Raw genomic sequence first — 17648 nt, 5'->3', positions numbered from 1 at the left:
CCTGACAGTAGTAAACTGCTGCATCTTCAGCCTGGACTCCACTGATGCTCAGAGTGAAGTCAGAGTTTGATCACTGCCTGTTAAAACGACCTGGAATACCTGATCCTCGAGTGGAAGCATTATAAATGAGGAGTTTAGGTTTTTCCCCATCTCTCTGTTGGTACCAGTGGAAATAGTTGTTGCCGTAAACATCCTGACTGAATCTACATCTGATGGTGACTGAGCTCCTACAGCAGAGCTCACTGCTCCAGGCTGAGTCACTGTGACCTGACCTCTGGACTCTGAGGACACAGAGACAGAAAGATAAAACAGAGTCATGGTTTTGTGGGCTTCATTTCAGAGCGACAGATGTTGATAGAGGAGTTGGAATCTCTAGACTTTACCTGTGAAGCAGCAGCAGAGGAGAGTCCAGATGAGGACGGAGACCAAAGTCATGTTTTTGATGAGGAGGATTTCTGTGTCTTGTGTTGTCATGAAGGACAGCTGTCAGTTATCCAGTCTTCAACTCTCAGGACTATAAACTCTCCCAGAGCACTGGAGCATGGTGCTGCTGATGCAAAGTGGCTCTCTATGGAAATGCTCTGACTGACTCCAAACAGGGACTGGGATCAATCTGATCATCCTGATTATCAATGGATCAATGACATTAATGGAATAAATATTAGAAATCCTGAAAAACCCAGGTTAAGGCTTTCTGAAATGTCATATATTGTACTAATTTAAACACGAGCAGTCACGATACAACATGATGATGTGTTGAGGACAGCTCCAGTTGAGTGACTCTGTGTGTTTGCATTGTGACAACCCCAAGTGGTTGTGTGTGTGTGTGTGTGTGTGTGTGTGCGGCGCCCCTCTCGCTCTCCTGTCTCTCCTTCCCTCAGGATTACTCATGGGCCTCCGGTGTGCGTGCCGTAGGGGGGCGTGGCTATGTTCCTAAAAGCCGGGTGGAGATCGCCGTCTCCTTCTCTCTCATCCCATTCATGACCTGGCGTCCTGCAGCTCCCCCGCTGCGACTGTCCTCGTGGTTTTAATGCACAGACAACACCATATCCATCCATGCACCCGCACTCACCACTGATATCCTCCACTACTGATTGTTTACCTTTGCCTGTTGTTACAAATAAATAAGATTATTGTCGGCACCTTCCCCTCTCCGCGTGTTGTTTGTCAGGAAAAGGAGCCAGTCCTGACAAATGGGGGCTCGTCCGGGGTTGTTGAGGACCAGTCTGTTTTTTCTCAAGAAAGTTCAATCGACATCAGGCCAACTATTCCGTGATAGAAAAGGAGGCTTTGGGTCTCATTCTGGCCTTACAGCATTTTGAGGTGTACGTAGGTGGGACGGCACCTTTAATTGTTTACACAGATCACAACCCTTTGACATTCTTAGGTTCCTTGAAAACTCCAAATCAGAGACTGGTCAGGTGGTCTCTCTTTTTGCAGGGTTATGATTTAGACATACGCCATATTAAAGGGCAAGATAATATCCTGGCAGATGCTTTGTCTAGGGCGCCTCTGCCTTAGAGTTAATGGGGTATTGGGTCAGTTGTGCATTGTTAATCTTGTATGTATGATGACATGTAACTTTATCCCCGCTTTCACACTCCTGCTCCTCCGTCCTTTCAAACTCTTAAATAGGCTTCCCCGGTACCAGGTTGCAGAGTTCTGGGATGGCTGGGTGAGTTGGGTTGGGTTTTTGCAGTGGGAATTGTTCATGTAATTCATGTTATTTGGAGTATGGTTACAACTGTAAATGGGTAACATGTAGCTGGTCCTGCCACCCTTACTAGCTTGGGGGTTTATTGTGCCGGTTCCCCTTTGGGGTCCCGTCTTAAGGGGGGGGGGTGTGACAACCCCAAGTGGTTGTGTGTATGTGTGAGTGTGTGTGTGCGGCGCCCCTCTCGCTCTCTGTCTCTCCTTCCCTCAGGATTACTCATGGGCCTCCGGTGTGCGTGCCGTAGGGGGGGCGTGGCTATGTTCCTAAAAGCCGGGTGGAGATCGCCGTCTCCCTCTCTCTCATCCCATTCATGACCTGGCGTCCTGCAGCTCCCCCGCTGCGACTGTCCTCGTGGTTTTAATGCACAGACAACACCTACATATCCATCCATGCACCCGCACTCACCACTGATATCCTCCACTACTGATTGTTTACCTTTGATTGTTGTTACAAATAAATAGATTATTGTCGGCACCTTCCCTCTCCGCGTGTTGTTTGTCAGGAAAAGGAGCCAGTCCTGACAGCATATGTGTCCTTCCTCTCTGCTCCCAGCCGTTAAGAGGCAAGTGTTGATCAGTGTGTGTCCAGGCCTTTCACAGCCACTGACACCACAGCAGCTCAATGATGATGTCTGTGACTCTACTGCTGGCCACCCTGGGGCTCCTTGTTCAGGGTGAGACTCTCTGCTGAAAACTTTGCTTCAGGATGGAACCAGGTTCACCACAATGATGTTCAGCTATGATGGAGAAACACTGAAACCAGCAGCATTGACCTTCTTCCATCTATTCTCCATGTTCAAGAAATGATCCTCTTCTATTTGGATGTTGATCTTTCTCCAAGATGGATTTGTCTCAATAACTCTTCCCCTCTTGTTGATGTTTTTCAGGTTCATCAGGAGAAATCATCCTGACTCAGACTCCTGGAGCTCAGTCTGTTGTTCTAGGTCAGACTGTTTCTCTCAGATGTAAAGCCAGTTCAAGTATTTCTAATAACCTTCATTGGTACCTTCAGAAACCTGGAGAAGCTCCCAAACTTCTGATTCGTTATGCAACAACTCGACATTCTGGAGTTTCAGATCGTTTCAGTGGAAGTTATTCTAATACTGACTACACTCTGACCATCAGTGGAGTTCAGACTGAAGATGCAGGAGATTATTACTGTCAGAAGAGTGGCAGTTTTCCGTTCACACAGTAAAACAGCGTCGTACAAAAACCCTCCTCAGCTGCAGAGGAACTGATCTGACTCAACAGCTGCAATGAAACTAGAGCACTTCAAGTTTGCCACGATAGAAATATGGTATCTATTCAATTTATCAAGGACAACAATGTCAACTTAAATGTTTCTAAATACAAAACATTAAGATGTAATTCAATTAAAGCAGAAATAATTAACACAGGCAGAAATAGTTAACACAATCAGAAATGATTAACACAAATAATAGGTGTCAGTTACTGTAATGTGAACACAAAATTGATATGTTGAATATATTATGACAATGAAATAAATTTAAAATCTCATTAATAGATATATATTTTAACAGATTCTAAGGGCAAATTCCAAAATGGTTACATTTCCAAACTGCACTCCAAATAATATGAATGAAGACATTTTCATATAAGTAGGATGATACAATTTACATGTAAAATTTGCCACATCCACTCATTCCCATTATGTCACAAATCTCACACAATTAAGAAAATCACAGATCACCAACCACAACTAATCATCGTCAATTTGTAGTTTAACTATTAATTATATAAATGGATTCTACACACATGAACAAGGACAAAGTACTCCACAAGAACTAATGATAGAACAAAACCATTCAAGAAACATTTGAAAACAGATTGTAAAAGGAACTGTGGCACAGCTCTTAAGCAAAATCATATTGATGTTTCGGTTTGTCCATTCGAGACAGAAAATCTAAAAGAGCCAATAATCTTTCTACTGCATCCACATGTTCTGACATCAGCGCAGAGAAGGTCAGATGTCACATGTGGAAGACAGGCACATAGTTGCTTGTTGTCATTAAGTCTTTTATTATGACTCTATGTTTCATGAACCAGCAGTCAGAGCCAAGACGTTGGAAAAGAGACAGCACATGTTTTACTTTAATGAGATGCATTGAAAAAAGCTTTATAATCAAAGTGTTTTATTATAATTAATTATTGAAGCAAACACCACTGTTGAAATCTATGTCAGCCCTGTTAAAAACAGACACAGAGGGAGAGCTGCAGAGTTAGTGGATATCTTTCTATACTGATGATACCTGACTTTATATTTGTGTTTCTGAAACATGCACAACATTTGGTGGAGTTGTGTCAAACAACAAAGAACAATCAGCAGTTTAATAGTTCCATATTTTAATCAGGGAGTGAAAATTATGAATTTTTGAATTGAAAATTTAAAAATAAAACACTTTGAATCCACACTTTGTTTTTTGTAGACAATTCAATTTTTGAAGGGTTAAGTTGTGTTTCATATAACTGTGAAAGTATCATTATCTGTTGATAAAAAACAAAGACAGAATCAAAATTTATTTGATGAACAGATCTTTATTTTCTGGAAATAATGAAATTAAAAACATGAGGAAAAACAGTCAAACAAATCAGAGAGAAAGACAGAACATGATAATGAAAGAACGAGAGAGAGTGTTAGAGAGAACAGAGTAAAACCAGTAGTAGAGTCCCAGTGAGTCAGCTCAGGACTAAGGACACTGGTCTCTCCTCAGTGTCTCTGAGACCAGAGTCTGGGAGCCCTGGGTGGCCTCACAGGTCACAGAGCCCAGCTTCCTCCACTGGTCTGCAGGGAGCCTCAGGGTGCTGCTCCAGCTGTAGAGGCCGTCCTTCCCCAGCACCACGGGGCTCCTGCTCTCCTCCCAGCTGCTGCTGCTGCTGCCGTCCACCTTCCAGACCAGACTCCAGTCTGAGGGGAAGCCCTTGTTGGCCAGGCACATGAGCGTGGCCTTCCCCTGCTGCTGCAGCTCCTCACTGGAGGGGGGCAGCACCGTCAGGGTGGGACGGGTATCACCTAGGAGACACAGACCATAAACTGTCAATCCAACAGCAGCCACTTGGACACCTTTACTGTGTGAGAGCTGGTTTTGTCCTTTAAGGAGTTTCTGTCAGATGTTTTTCTGCTCCACCAGTCACTCACTCACACATTGTTTCACTTCCCTTTAAGAAGCCTCTCATGCACATCAGCACAGAGACAATCATCATACAGTTTGACCTGAAACATATCAAACTACTCTAGAAATACATCAAACTCATTTAGGAAACAATCATACATTTTTCGTGAGTTTGATTTTCAAGTGCAACACAAACATTTATCAAATAATCTGACAACGATCAAATGTTCCTCGAGTGGAAAATACTGCACATTGAACAAACTCTTAAAATGATTCAAATGAACAATGGAAACAGTGAATCACATGTTTCAAAAGGATTTCAAAGACTAGTACTACTACGATGAAACAATATATTAAAAATATACAATATATTTAAAAACAAATTATGTTTGACCATTTCTACAGTTCAACTTCAATTCAATCATGGCAGGCATGCGATAAGAAAGGCCCTACGTTTAACTCTACGATTAAGAAGGAGAAATAAAAACACAAATATGAAAAATATAGTTAATAACATAAAAGATTTTATTTGCTAAAAACTAAAAAAAGAAAAAAATAGTTTTAGTATTTTTGCAGAAACTTACTTCCAAGCTCCAGTCTGGTTCCTCCACCAAAAGTCCACCACAGTGATACAAAGTCATTGAGCCGTCGTACAAAAACCTCTCACTGTAGAGACACGGCTCTCTGACTCTGTCACACTGAACTACTCTTATCTACAAGATTTTATCATGAAACTTTAACATAAATGTTTTGTATCTGTTTCTCAATTGTTTATCCTCTTTATGTTGCAAAATTTGAAGTCATAATTTTTTTTTTTTAAAGAATAAATATTTATAATAATCACGAAATATATTTAAAAACAAATGATGTTTGACCATTTCTACAGTTCAACTTCAATTCAATCATGACAGGCATACGACAAGAAAGGCCCTATGTTTAACTACACGATTAAGAAGGAGAAATAAAAACACAAATATGAAAAATATAGTTAATAAAATAAAAGATTTTATATGCTAAAAACTAAAAAAAGAAAAAAAAAAATCTTTTTAGTATTTTTGCAGAAACTTACTTCCAAGCTCCAGTCTGGTTCCTCCACCGAACGTGTACCACAGTGATACAAAGTCATTGAGTCATCGTACAAAAACCTCTCACTGTGGAGACACGGCTCTCTGACTCTGAAACAAACAAACTCACCATAATTAGTCTGTTTATAACGTTTTGGCAGCAGATGTGAGAAATGACAACAACACAGTACAAAAAGGACAATAAGTATCGACAATTTTTAATATTTGTTCATTTTAAGAAAAATCTACACTTTCAAAAATGTTTTAAGACATGAGAAAATATAGTCGGAATTAAAGAAGCTCAAGCAGATAAAACCTAAACAGCATTAAAAAAGCACTTCCTGATCAATATACTCATCAATTGATTGATCCATTGATAATCAGCACGATGAGATTGATCCCAGTCCCTGTTGGAGTCAGTCAGAGCATTTCCATAGAGAGCCACTTTGCATCAGCAGCACCATGCTCCAGTGCTCTGGGAGAGTTTATAGTCCTGAGAGTTGAAGACTGGATGACTGACAGCTGTCCTTCATGACAACACAAGACACAGAAATCCTCCTCATCAAAAACATGACTTTGGTCTCCGTCCTCATCTGGACTCTCCTCTGCTGCTGCTTCACAGGTAAAGTCCAGAGAATCCAACTCCTCTATCAACATCTGTCCTTCTGAAATGAAGCCCACAAAACCATGACTCTGTTTTATCTTTCTGTCTCTGTGTCCTCAGAGTCCAGAGGTCAGGTCACACTGACTCAGCCTGGAGCAGTGAGCTCTGCTGTAGGAGGCTCAGTCACCATCAGGTGTAGAGTCAGTCCGGATGTTTATGCTGACGGCAACGGGCACCATTCATACTGGTACCAACAGAGAGATGGAGAAAAACATAAATTCCTCATCAAATACACTTCCACTCGAGCATCAGGGATTCCAGGTCGTTTTACAGGCAGTGGATCAAACTCTGACTTCACTCTGAGCATCAGTGGAGTCCAGGCTGAAGATGCAGCAGTTTACTACTGTAAGAGCCTTCACCGTATCAACAGTCAGTGGGTGTTCACACAGTGAAAAAGCGTCGTACAAAAACCTCCCTCAGTCAAAGTGAACAGAAACTGAACCGACTGCTGCAGCTGGAAGATACTGCAGAGACTGATACAGTTCACTGAGGACACACACATATACACACACACACAGTTGGCTCCACGGCAGGGCCGGCCCTGTACATCTGGGGGCCCTAAGCAGGATAAAATTGGGGGCCCTGCCTCACAGTGTATCATCACATATTCATAAAACCAGCTACCGTATGCAACCCTTGCATATTTTATTGTACCTCTATCAACATGATGGCGAGCAGATATTTCATTACTAATTAGAGTCTAAACACTTAAAGCTGTCTAATTGCACTTGTCATTTTTTCTTCTACTTTGTTTTTGTCTGAATGTTAATGTTAATATTGTGAATGGCAATAGGTGGCTCCAAACCGGCAGTACTTTTGATGTAGCAGAAAGATAAAAGATTCTACAAAAGATTACAGTTTGAACAGATTTATTTTCTTTAAATTATCTGTACAGCTAAATTCTAGAACCCTTAAAACAAAACTTCAGTTGAGAAGAAGATAGAGGATGTTGGTTGGTCAGCAGCATCATCAGCAGTAACCATTGGAGCTGTGGAGAAGATTAGTAGAATTTTTTAGCCACTTTACACACAATTTAATTTTCCAACAGAGATAAACATATTGTGGCAACAAACAAGAAACTTACCAACTGTATGACTGGAACCAGCCACAGGGGATGAGGATGTGGCAACATGACAGCCATTAATAAATGGGTGATTGATCCTTTATCCCCTCACAGGAAAACAGCTGTTATCTTTTCACTGTAAACAGACCTTAAAATCAGCCAGGACATGTTAACTGCAGCAGGCTGGTATGTAGCAGCTAGCCAGCTAAGTGAGCTAACACAAGCACCGACATGTTTTTCGGCTAAACGTACATCTAGTAAACATAACATTAATTAGCCTTACCTTGTCCTTGTTTTTTTTTTCATCCTTGACCTTCTTTTTCCTATTTTCCGCACCTGACGGATATATCCTTTTGGACATCGTCGCTGTCCAAAAGCTAATCACCTCCTCGCAAATCGCGATCTCAGTGAGTGAGGGAGGGAGGGGGCCAGGGGGGAGAGAAGGGGAAGGGGTGGTGCGCGCTCGTTACCGGACAACGGCCACAGTCTGCGTTACGTTTACGTATGCGTGTCACGGTCATTGTTGCCAGTTGGGTCAAGGGTTACACTTTGTCAGAGACGGTTAGACAAATGATTGAGCAAAGTTTGGGGGCCCCCTAGTGGCTGCGGGGCCCTAAGCAGCTGCTTAGTTCGCTTATAGGGAGGGCCGGCTCTGCTCCACGGACATCCACACATACACCTGATATTCGGTGTCAATGTCCATAGTTCAAATCTCTGCACCAGAGGCGGTCCTGGCTAGTTTTACGCCCTGGGCGAAACCATCCCTTGGTGCCCCCCCCCCCCCCCCCAAAAAAAAAAAAAAACCACCAACGAACAAACACAAGAATATATAATCAGTATTGGGGGGGTTTCTTTTAAAATGTATTCCCCTACAGATTACTGATTACATGTCCCAAAATCTGTAATCTGTAATGCATTTCGATTACTCAAGTAAAGTAAGTACTTTCTGGATTACTTTTAGCATAGCCTATTTCAAAATCACCTGCCTAAGCGCCTTTAACACTGAATTTGATCTTACACATGATCTTATAGGCTACCGTGGTTCCTTTAAATTAAATCATCAATAAATGTGTTTGAATTTGTCAAACCACAGTTTAATTTGTTATTGATCATCCAGCCATAAATGATTTTTTAAAATAGCCAATCATATAAAATTATAGGCTTAGGCTATATTAAAGCAGAAGTAAGCGATATGTTTGTGTTAATATAAGTCTTAAATAGTTATATCTTCCGACAGCAATCACTTCTATAGAGTGTTTGGACCGAAACACGGGTCTGTCAGTCCCTCTGCTCTGCTCTGAGCCGAGGAGAAAACTTTTCTCGTATCCTACAAGTTTTATCCAATGAGGAGAGAGAACGGCATGAAGGGCTGTGTGTGCAGCCAAGGGATGCGCGTGAATGTGGTGACGTAGGGTCGAGGGCGGGGACTGCTAACTCCATCGGCTGACAAGAAGTTATGGTGCGTTCAAGGCAACCCGTAACTCGTGATTTTCCGACCTGTGAAGTGGTACCAGTTCGATCTGGTACGAGTTCACGGGTCAGAAGTTACGAGTGGCCGTTATAGTGACTTTCACAGGTAAAACAGGTCGGAAAAACACGAGTGGGTTGCCTGGAACGCTACAAAGTCGTAAGTTGTGACTTGAAGCTGTAATTTACGGTTTCAAAAGCCTGCCTGGAACGCAGCATTAGCCAAAACGACCGGATCGCTTACTTCTGCTTTAAAACTGAGCAGCTTGACTACAGCCTCTGAACCTCTAAAAAAAATACACAATTTAAAATAGTTTTTGTTTGTGAGTGTAGGGCCAGCAACATGATGATATTTTGAATATAAAGTGACAGGAACCACTGTTCCATCTGTAGGCGAAACTAAAAATGTGCTTAAACTCACATCTCTGCTGAAGTCGGTGTGGTTTTGGAAACAGCGTGACGTTGCTCATTAGAAACATCATGACAGTCCGGGAACCTTTTTAACACAGGATCCTGTCGCAGTTCATTCATGTTGTTTACCAGTGACCGGACATTGAAGAGGGAGAAGAGGAATATTGCTGGGCATCCCATAGCAACATTACCAAAATGAAGCCAACTTCAGGGCGAGGAGTTTAGCACTCCTTTCTTTCCCCGCATGAGAGCCCTCTGGGCATCCGACGTGAGACCTCAGCAGTCGCAAGTTGATCCCCCCGCCCCCCTCCCCCCTCCCCCCTCGCCTCTCCTGACACACACAGAACCTGTAGTAGACCCAGTATATGTAGTAGACCTATGACTCTCAGCAGCAAGTTGACGTGACAGGGGCGCCCCAGCGACCACTCCACTGACTAACTTGACAGCGAATTTTGTTTTGTCTTTTTTTTTTTTTTTTTTTGGAGAGCGCTCGTGCGCCCTCACAAAGATTGCGCCCTGGGCGGTCGCCCATATTGCCCATAGCTAAAACCGGCCCTGCTCTGCACACTGAAACCTCATCTACAGTGTGACAAGGTGGCAGAATCACTAGCACTGTCAAAAACACAATGTGTCTGAAACACAACACAAACTGCACATGACACAGATAAAAGGCAATTGGAACATTTGCTGTTCATATGTTAGTATACATGAGTCAACAGTATCAGTGGCTGCACTTTAAAATCTTTATATGACACAACACCCATCATTTAAACAGTCTTCAGAATGAGTGCAGACTCAGTGGATATCACTCTATGCAGATGATACTTGACTTTATATTTGTGTATCCCCAAAGGATACAGAGACATATCAAGCTTCCGTCTTTCAAACAACAGAGAAGTTGAGTAGTCCTGCTTTCAAATCAAGGCTACCAATGTATTAATTGAAAAATATTCCAAGTATGAGAAAAAAGATATTTAAAAAAACAAAAAAACATTCACATTTGGATCCCACAAATGTTTTGTGTATATAAATCAGTGGAGACATTGATCAAGTGTTGTTTCATGACACTGACAAAACATCACCATCTTATGATGTTATAAAAACCAATGATAGAATCAAAAATTTATTTGATGAACAGATCTTTATTTTCTGGAAACAGTGAAATTACATGATAGAAAACTGTCAAACACATCAGATAGAAAGACAGAACATGGTAATGAAAGAAAGGCAGAGAGTGTTAGAGAGAACAGAGTAAAACCAGTAGTAGAGTCCCAGTGAGTCAGCTCAGGACTAAGGACACTGGTCTCTCCTCAGTGTCTCTGAGACCAGAGTCTGGGAGCCCTGGGTGGCCTCACAGGTCACAGAGCCCAGCTTCCTCCACTGGTCTGCAGGGAGCCTCAGGGTGCTGCTCCAGCTGTAGAGGCCGTCCTTCCCCAGCACCACGGGGCTCCTGCTCTCCTCCCAGCTGCTGCTGCTGCTGCCGTCCACCTTCCAGACCAGACTCCAGTCTGAGGGGAAGCCCTTGTTGGCCAGGCACATGAGCGTGGCCTTCCCCTGCTGCTGCAGCTCCTCACTGGAGGGGGGCAGCACCGTCAGGGTGGGACGGGTATCACCTAGGAGACACAGACCATAAACTGTCAATCCAACAGCAGCCACTTGGACACCTTTACTGTGTGAGAGCTGGTTTTGTCCTTTAAGGAGTTTCTGTCAGATGTTTTTCTGCTCCACCAGTCACTCACTCACACATTGTTTCACTTCCCTTCAAGAAGCCTCTCATGCACATCAGCACAGAGACAATCATCATACAGTTTGACCTGAAACATATCAAACTACTCTAGAAATACATGAAGCTCATTTAGGAAACAATCATACATTTTCCATGAGTTTGATTATCAGGTGCAACACAAACATTTATTAAATAATCTGACAACGATGAAATGTTTCTCGAGTGGAAAATACTCCACTTTGAACAAACTCTTAAAACGATTTAAATGAACAATGGAAACAGTGAATCACATGGTTCAAAAGGATTTCAAAAACTAGTACTACTACTACTACTACTACGAAACAATGTATTAAATATACAATATATTAAAAACAAATGATGTTTGACCATTTCTACAGTTCAACTTCAATTCAATCATGGCAGGCATGCGACAAGAAAACCTCAGAAAAGAGGCCCTACATTTAATTCCATGATTAAGAAGGAGAAATAAAAACACAAATATGAAAAATATAGTTAATAAAATAAAAGATTTTATATGCTAAAAACTAAAAAAAGAAAAAAAAATCTTTTTAGTATTTTTGCAGAAACTTACTTCCAAGCTCCAGTCTGGTTCCTCCACCAAAAGTCCACCACAGTGATACAAAGTCATTGAGCCATCGTACAAAAACCTCTCACTGTAGAGACATGGCTCTCTGACTCTGTCACACTGAACCACTCTTATCTACAATATTTTATCATGAAACTTTAACGTAAATGTTTTATATCTGTTTTTTAATTGTTTATCCTCTTTGTGTTGCAAAATTTGAAGTCATAATTTTTTTTTTTTTAAAGAATAAATCTTTTTGGATCCTAAAACTGAAATTTTTCACTTTTCAAAAATCCCAAAAAGCCAAGTATGTGCTTTTCTTTGCCATTTTAGGATTTAACAAATTAAATTAAATAAAATTCCATGAAGAAATATTCACTTACTTCCAATATCCAGTCTGGTTCCTCCACCGAACGTGAGCCACAGTGATACAAACTCATTGAGCCGTCGTACAAAAACCTCTCACTGTGGAGACACGGCTCTCTGACTCTGAAACAAACAAACTCACCAGAATTAATCTGTAACGTTTTGGCAGCTGATGTGAGAAATGACAACAACACAGTATAAAAAGGATAATATGTATGTCAATTTTTAATATTTGTTCATTTTAAGAAAAATCTACATTTTCAAAAATATTTTTAAAACATGAGAAAATATAATCGGAATTAAAGAAGCTCAAACAGATAAAACCTAAACAGCATTAAAAAAGCACTTCCTGATCAATATACTCATCAACTGATTGATCCATTGATAATCAGGATGATCAGATTGATCCCAGTCCCGGTTGGAGTCAGTCAGAGCATTTCCATAGAGAGCCACTTTGCATCAGCAGCACCATGCTCCAGTGCTCTGGGAGAGTTTATAGTCCTGAGAGTTGAAGACTGGATGACTGACAGCTGTCCTTCATGACAACACAAGACACAGAAATCCTCCTCATCAAAAACATGACTTTGGTCTCCGTCCTCATCTGGACTCTCCTCTGCTGCTGCTTCACAGGTAAAGTCCAGAGAATCCAACTCCTCTATCAACATCTGTCCCTCTGAAATGAAGCCCACAAAACCATGACTCTGTTTTATCTTTCTGTCTCTGTGTCCTCAGAGTCCAGAGGTCAGGTCACAGTGACTCAGCCTGGAGCAGTGAGATCTGCTGTAGGAGCCTTAGTCACCATCAACTGTAGAGTCAGTCAGGATGTTAATGGCAACAACTATTTATTCTGGTACCAACAGAGAGATGGAGAAAAACCTAAACTCCTCATTTATCTTGCTTCCACTCGAGCATCAGGGATTCCAGGTCGTTTTACAGGCAGTGGATCAAACTCTGACTTCACTCTGAGCATCAGTGGAGTCCAGGCTGAAGATGCAGCAGTTTACTACTGTCAGAGTTATCACTGGTTGAACAGTAAGAGTGTGTTCACACAGTGAAAAAGCGTCGTACAAAAACCTCCCTCAGTCAAACAGAACAGAAACTGAACTGACTGCTGCAGCTGGAAGATACTGCAGAGAAATGAAGTTCACTGAGGACACACACACACACCTACATCACATCCACCGCTTAGATATTTTCATACACACACGCACAGGCACAGAGTTAGCTACAGTAACGTCCACACATCCATCTGATTCAATATCAAGGTAACATCAATGTCCACAGACTATGTTAAAGTCTCTGCACACTGAAGCCTCACATCTGCAATGTCACAAGTGTTTTCTGTGGCAGAAACACTGGCTTTGTAATTAACATAATTTGTCTGAAACACAACACAAACTGTACATGACACATTCAAAAGTGTTGTCAGATGATTAAACAGAACTTTGAACACAATTCGCTGATCAACAGTTTCAGGAGGATCATTGATATCTAATGTCTGAGACTTTCTGATCGAATATTTATTACTGGCAGAAAAATGGATCTTAACAACAAACAGAATATAAACTAGAGGGGACCAATGATGGCGCCTTGTGGAACTCCAGGAGTAAATTTGGTTATAGCAGATGAACATTTAGCAAATGAGAAAAATATCACCAGACAGGTGATGACTGATTTACACTGTGAGACAAGCGGGGCATGTGCTGTTTATATACAAGTCAACAGTATCAGTGGCTTCACTTCAACATTTTTATATGAAACTATATCCAGAGTTTTCATCAATTTCCATGAAGATGATTGAATGATTATACAACAAGTAGTTCCGACCAAGCAATCTGATTGGTCAATAAGACATTTAGAACGTGCTCAAATCAGCATTACAGCACGGCTGACTCATCACTGAAAATATTACTTCGCCATGTCATGTTGTTTACACATCTCCATGGCAACATGGATTTTTCGTAATTTATTACTCGTGAAAATAAATCAAAACTACATTGACCTCCTGTAGGTTGTTCCTGACAGCTGCCAAAGTCACATTTATAGAACAATTATGTTTTATTTTTTGTTAATATATTGTAAACTTCCCCGTTACAGCAGAGAGGATTGTCTCCCTCCCATGTGTGTAACGTTACAAAGTCGGAGAGACACGAGTTGTGATCGCGGTGAATATGTTTTTTAAAATATGGCCTGGAGCTGAATATTTTCATTGGATAAAACGGAGGTGATTACCTGTATGTTTCTCTCTCTCTCTCTCTCTCGCTTGCGCCTTTTGGGCTTTTAAATAATCTGGAGTAATCGTTTGGCTTTCTCTATCAGCTGTGTCGGCGACACGGCGCTATAACTTCATTTACATGCAGAGTTTGCGGTTGTAGAAGCTACATCTGTGAAAGGAAAAAAACGGCATCTTTGTTATAACTTGGGCGAGTTTGTGCAGTGTTGATTTAGTTCGGGAAAGTCAGAGACCGCGTTAAAACATGAACGTCAGCTCAGAGTTCACTCATCTGGGACTAGAAAATCATTTCTGTTGCTAGGTCGTTACTAAGGTTCGGACTATTTGCTGTAGAGGTGAACTAGGTTCCATTACACATAGGAGTCTACTGACGTGACTGATTGTGTTTCAGTTATTAGTCAGACCCCATTTATTTCCATGGAAACGGGAAGCACACTCGCAAAAAACTTTACATTTTGAGAGCAAAACGTCCATCAACATGAATATTTATTTAATTATACGCTTTATTTTGTTGGTAATTGTTGTATAATCGCAATATTACCCTCGAGGGTGTGCTTAAACGTAATTTGAGCACTTCGGTGATGCTTGCGGACCTCGGCGCAAGCGCCTCGGTCCTGACCGCATCACCGTCGTGCTCAAATGACGTTAAAGCACACCCTCTCGGGTAATATTGCTTAAGTGAATTGTTCCAGCAATGAGGAGGACACAGCATGATGTGTTGAGGACAGCTCCAGTTGAGTGACTCTGTGTGTTTGCATATGTGTCCTTCCTCTCTGCTCCCAGCCGTTAAGAGGCCAGTGTTGATCAGTGTGTGTCCAGGCCTTTCACAGCCACTGACACCACAGCAGCTCAATGATGATGTCTGTGACTCTACTGCTGGCCACCCTGGGGCTCCTTGTTCAGGGTGAGACTCTCTGCTGAAAACTTTGCTTCAGGATGGAACCAGGTTCACCACAATGATGTTCTGCTATGATGGAGAAACACTGAAACCAGCAGCATTGACCTTCTTCCATCTATTCTCCATGTTGAAGAAATGATCCTCTTCTGTTTGGATGTTGATCTTTCTCCAAGATGGATTTGTCTCAATAACTCTTCTCCTCTCGTTAATGTTTTTCAGGTTCATCAGGAGAAATCATCCTGACTCAGACTCCTGGAGCTCAGTCTGTTGTTCTAGGTCAGACTGTTTCTATCAGGTGTAAAGCCAGTTCAAGTATGGGCAACTACCTTCATTGGTACCTTCAGAAACCTGGAGAAGCTCCTAAACTCCTGATTTATTATGCTACAACCCGTCAGTCTGGAGTTTCAGATCGTTTCAGTGGCAGTCAGTCAGGAACTGACTTCTCTCTGACCATCAGCAGAGTCCAGAGTGAAGATGCAGGAGTTTTTTATTGTGGACAGAGTGGTTACAGCTCCCCGTTCACACAGTGAAAAAGCGTCGTACAAAAACCTCCCTCAGCTGCAGAGGAACTGATCTGATCCACAGCTGCACTGAAAGTAAAATATCATATATAATGTCTGAACAAAACATCATGTAGTAATAATGTTTGATACTGAACATTTTGACTTTAGTACAATTAACTGCATTTTTCTTTTTTCATTAATTTTAGTCAAAGTCAGAGTGACAGACATCACAGATGAGTGTCTCTGAGACCAGAGTCTGGGAGCTCTGGGTAACACATATTTTATTATCTCTATCTATCTATTATTATTATTATTATTATTATTATTATTATTATTATTATTATTATTATTATTATTATTATTATTATCTACCTCTAGTGGACTGCAGCGAAGGAGACTTTTACTCTGTTGGTTTTCTTCAGACTGGATGAAACTTCTCTTCAGTTTTTTCACTTCCCTCTTTCAGCCCAGTAACCATGGGAACAGACCGGCATCACTGCTGATCCATGACAACAGGCCGGTTTTAGTACAAAAGTTGAAAAGTACAAAACTTCGCTTTTGTGTCAATGTTTAATCTCTAAAATATGCATTCAAGGTTTAGACAAAAACGTCAAAACTTTCAAAAATGCCAGTTCTCAACTGTGTCTGGAAAAAGTGATTATCTGAAAAAGAGAAGACAGTCTTATTTAGGATGAACTAATTAACATATTAAAACTTATGAAATGAATCTCATTCATCCAAACTTCTTTTTAAACAGAACTGAAAAATGTGATGTGAAAATTGGTGAAAAACTGTGAGAATGTCCCTGTGCTCATTTTAAAATAAGACATAATGGTATTTTTTTCTCAATGCAAAGATATAGCAAATCACATCACTGTAAAATTTCTAAAGTGAAAACAGTTAGTTTTCCACTTTGTCTGTGAAGTGCTGAAGAAAATCCTGAAGTTTCTTTAAATCACAAATATCAGCAAGAATTTTTCATAAATGTCCAACAATATGTAGTTACAGTTCACATCCAATTCTTTCAGGTATCAAAACAAATAATGGGAAAATTAGTATTAACAACTTCTAATAAAGACGATCCAATAATTTGATCTTTGAAACCTCACCCAATTGGGTGAGGTTTTCATATAAGCCCTCTTGGGTTTCATACCTCCCCTTTGCACATCCCAGTAATGTTGATTGTTCATGTTGTTTATTTATATGATATTGCTTGTGCTAAATGAAAAATAAAAATAAAAAATAAAAAAATTGATCCATTGATAATCAGTATGATCAGAATGACCCAAGTCTCTGTTGGAGTCAGTCAGAGCATTTCCATAGAGAGCCACTTTGCATCAGCAGCACCATGCTCCAGTGCTCTGGGAGAGTTTATAGTCCTGAGAGTTGAAGACTGGATGACTGACAGCTGTCCTTCATGACAACACAAGACACAGAAATCATCCTCATCAAAAACATGACTTTGGTCTCCGTCCTCATCTGGACTCTCCTCTGCTGCTGCTTCACAGGTAAAGTCCAGAGAATCCAACTCCTCTATCAACATCTGTCCCTCTGAAATGAAGCCCACAAAACCATGACTCTGTTTTATCTTTCTGTCTCTGTGTCCTCAGAGTCCAGAGGTCAGGTCTCAGTGACTCAGCCTGGAGCAGTGAGATCTGCTGTAGGAGGCTCAGTCACCATCAACTGTAGAACCAGTCAGGATGTTTATGGCAACAACTATTTAGCCTGGTACCAACAGAGAGATGGAGAAAAACCTAAACTCCTCATTTATGTTGCTTCCACTCGAGCATCAGGGATTCCAGGTCGTTTTACAGGCAGTGGAT

The 17648-nt window shown here is 41.2% G+C and overlaps 2 pseudogenes and 1 gene segment (V, D, J or C); 1 reads left to right on the top strand and 2 right to left on the bottom strand.

The window, feature by feature from the left end:
• Nucleotides 1–4341: 4341 nt before the first annotated feature.
• Nucleotides 4342–5460, bottom strand: LOC146978147 (Ig kappa-b4 chain C region pseudogene; annotated as a pseudogene). Its single transcript, XR_015037052.1, has 2 exons — nt 5429–5460; nt 4342–4744 (listed from the first exon to the last, which is right to left on the bottom strand). The product of XR_015037052.1 is annotated as an Ig kappa-b4 chain C region pseudogene (transcript).
• Nucleotides 5461–10786: 5326 nt separating this feature from the next.
• LOC146978146 (Ig kappa-b4 chain C region pseudogene) lies at nt 10787–11863 on the bottom strand (annotated as a pseudogene).
• Nucleotides 11864–15200: 3337 nt separating this feature from the next.
• LOC146978145 (immunoglobulin kappa variable 6D-21-like) lies at nt 15201–15852 on the top strand. The segment is given in 2 exon segments: nt 15201–15328; nt 15542–15852. Coding segments are annotated over 2 exon segments (363 nt in total).
• The last annotated feature ends 1796 nt before the right edge of the window (nt 15853–17648 follow it).

The sequence above is a fragment of the Trachurus japonicus genome, chromosome 11 (genome assembly GCF_045865225.1).
Source record: "Trachurus japonicus isolate A0001 chromosome 11, Traja_1.0".
Classification (NCBI taxonomy): domain Eukaryota; kingdom Metazoa; phylum Chordata; class Actinopteri; order Carangiformes; family Carangidae; genus Trachurus; species Trachurus japonicus.
Note: the sequence above shows the minus strand (reverse complement) of the source record. Positions and strands in the feature narration are given on the sequence as shown.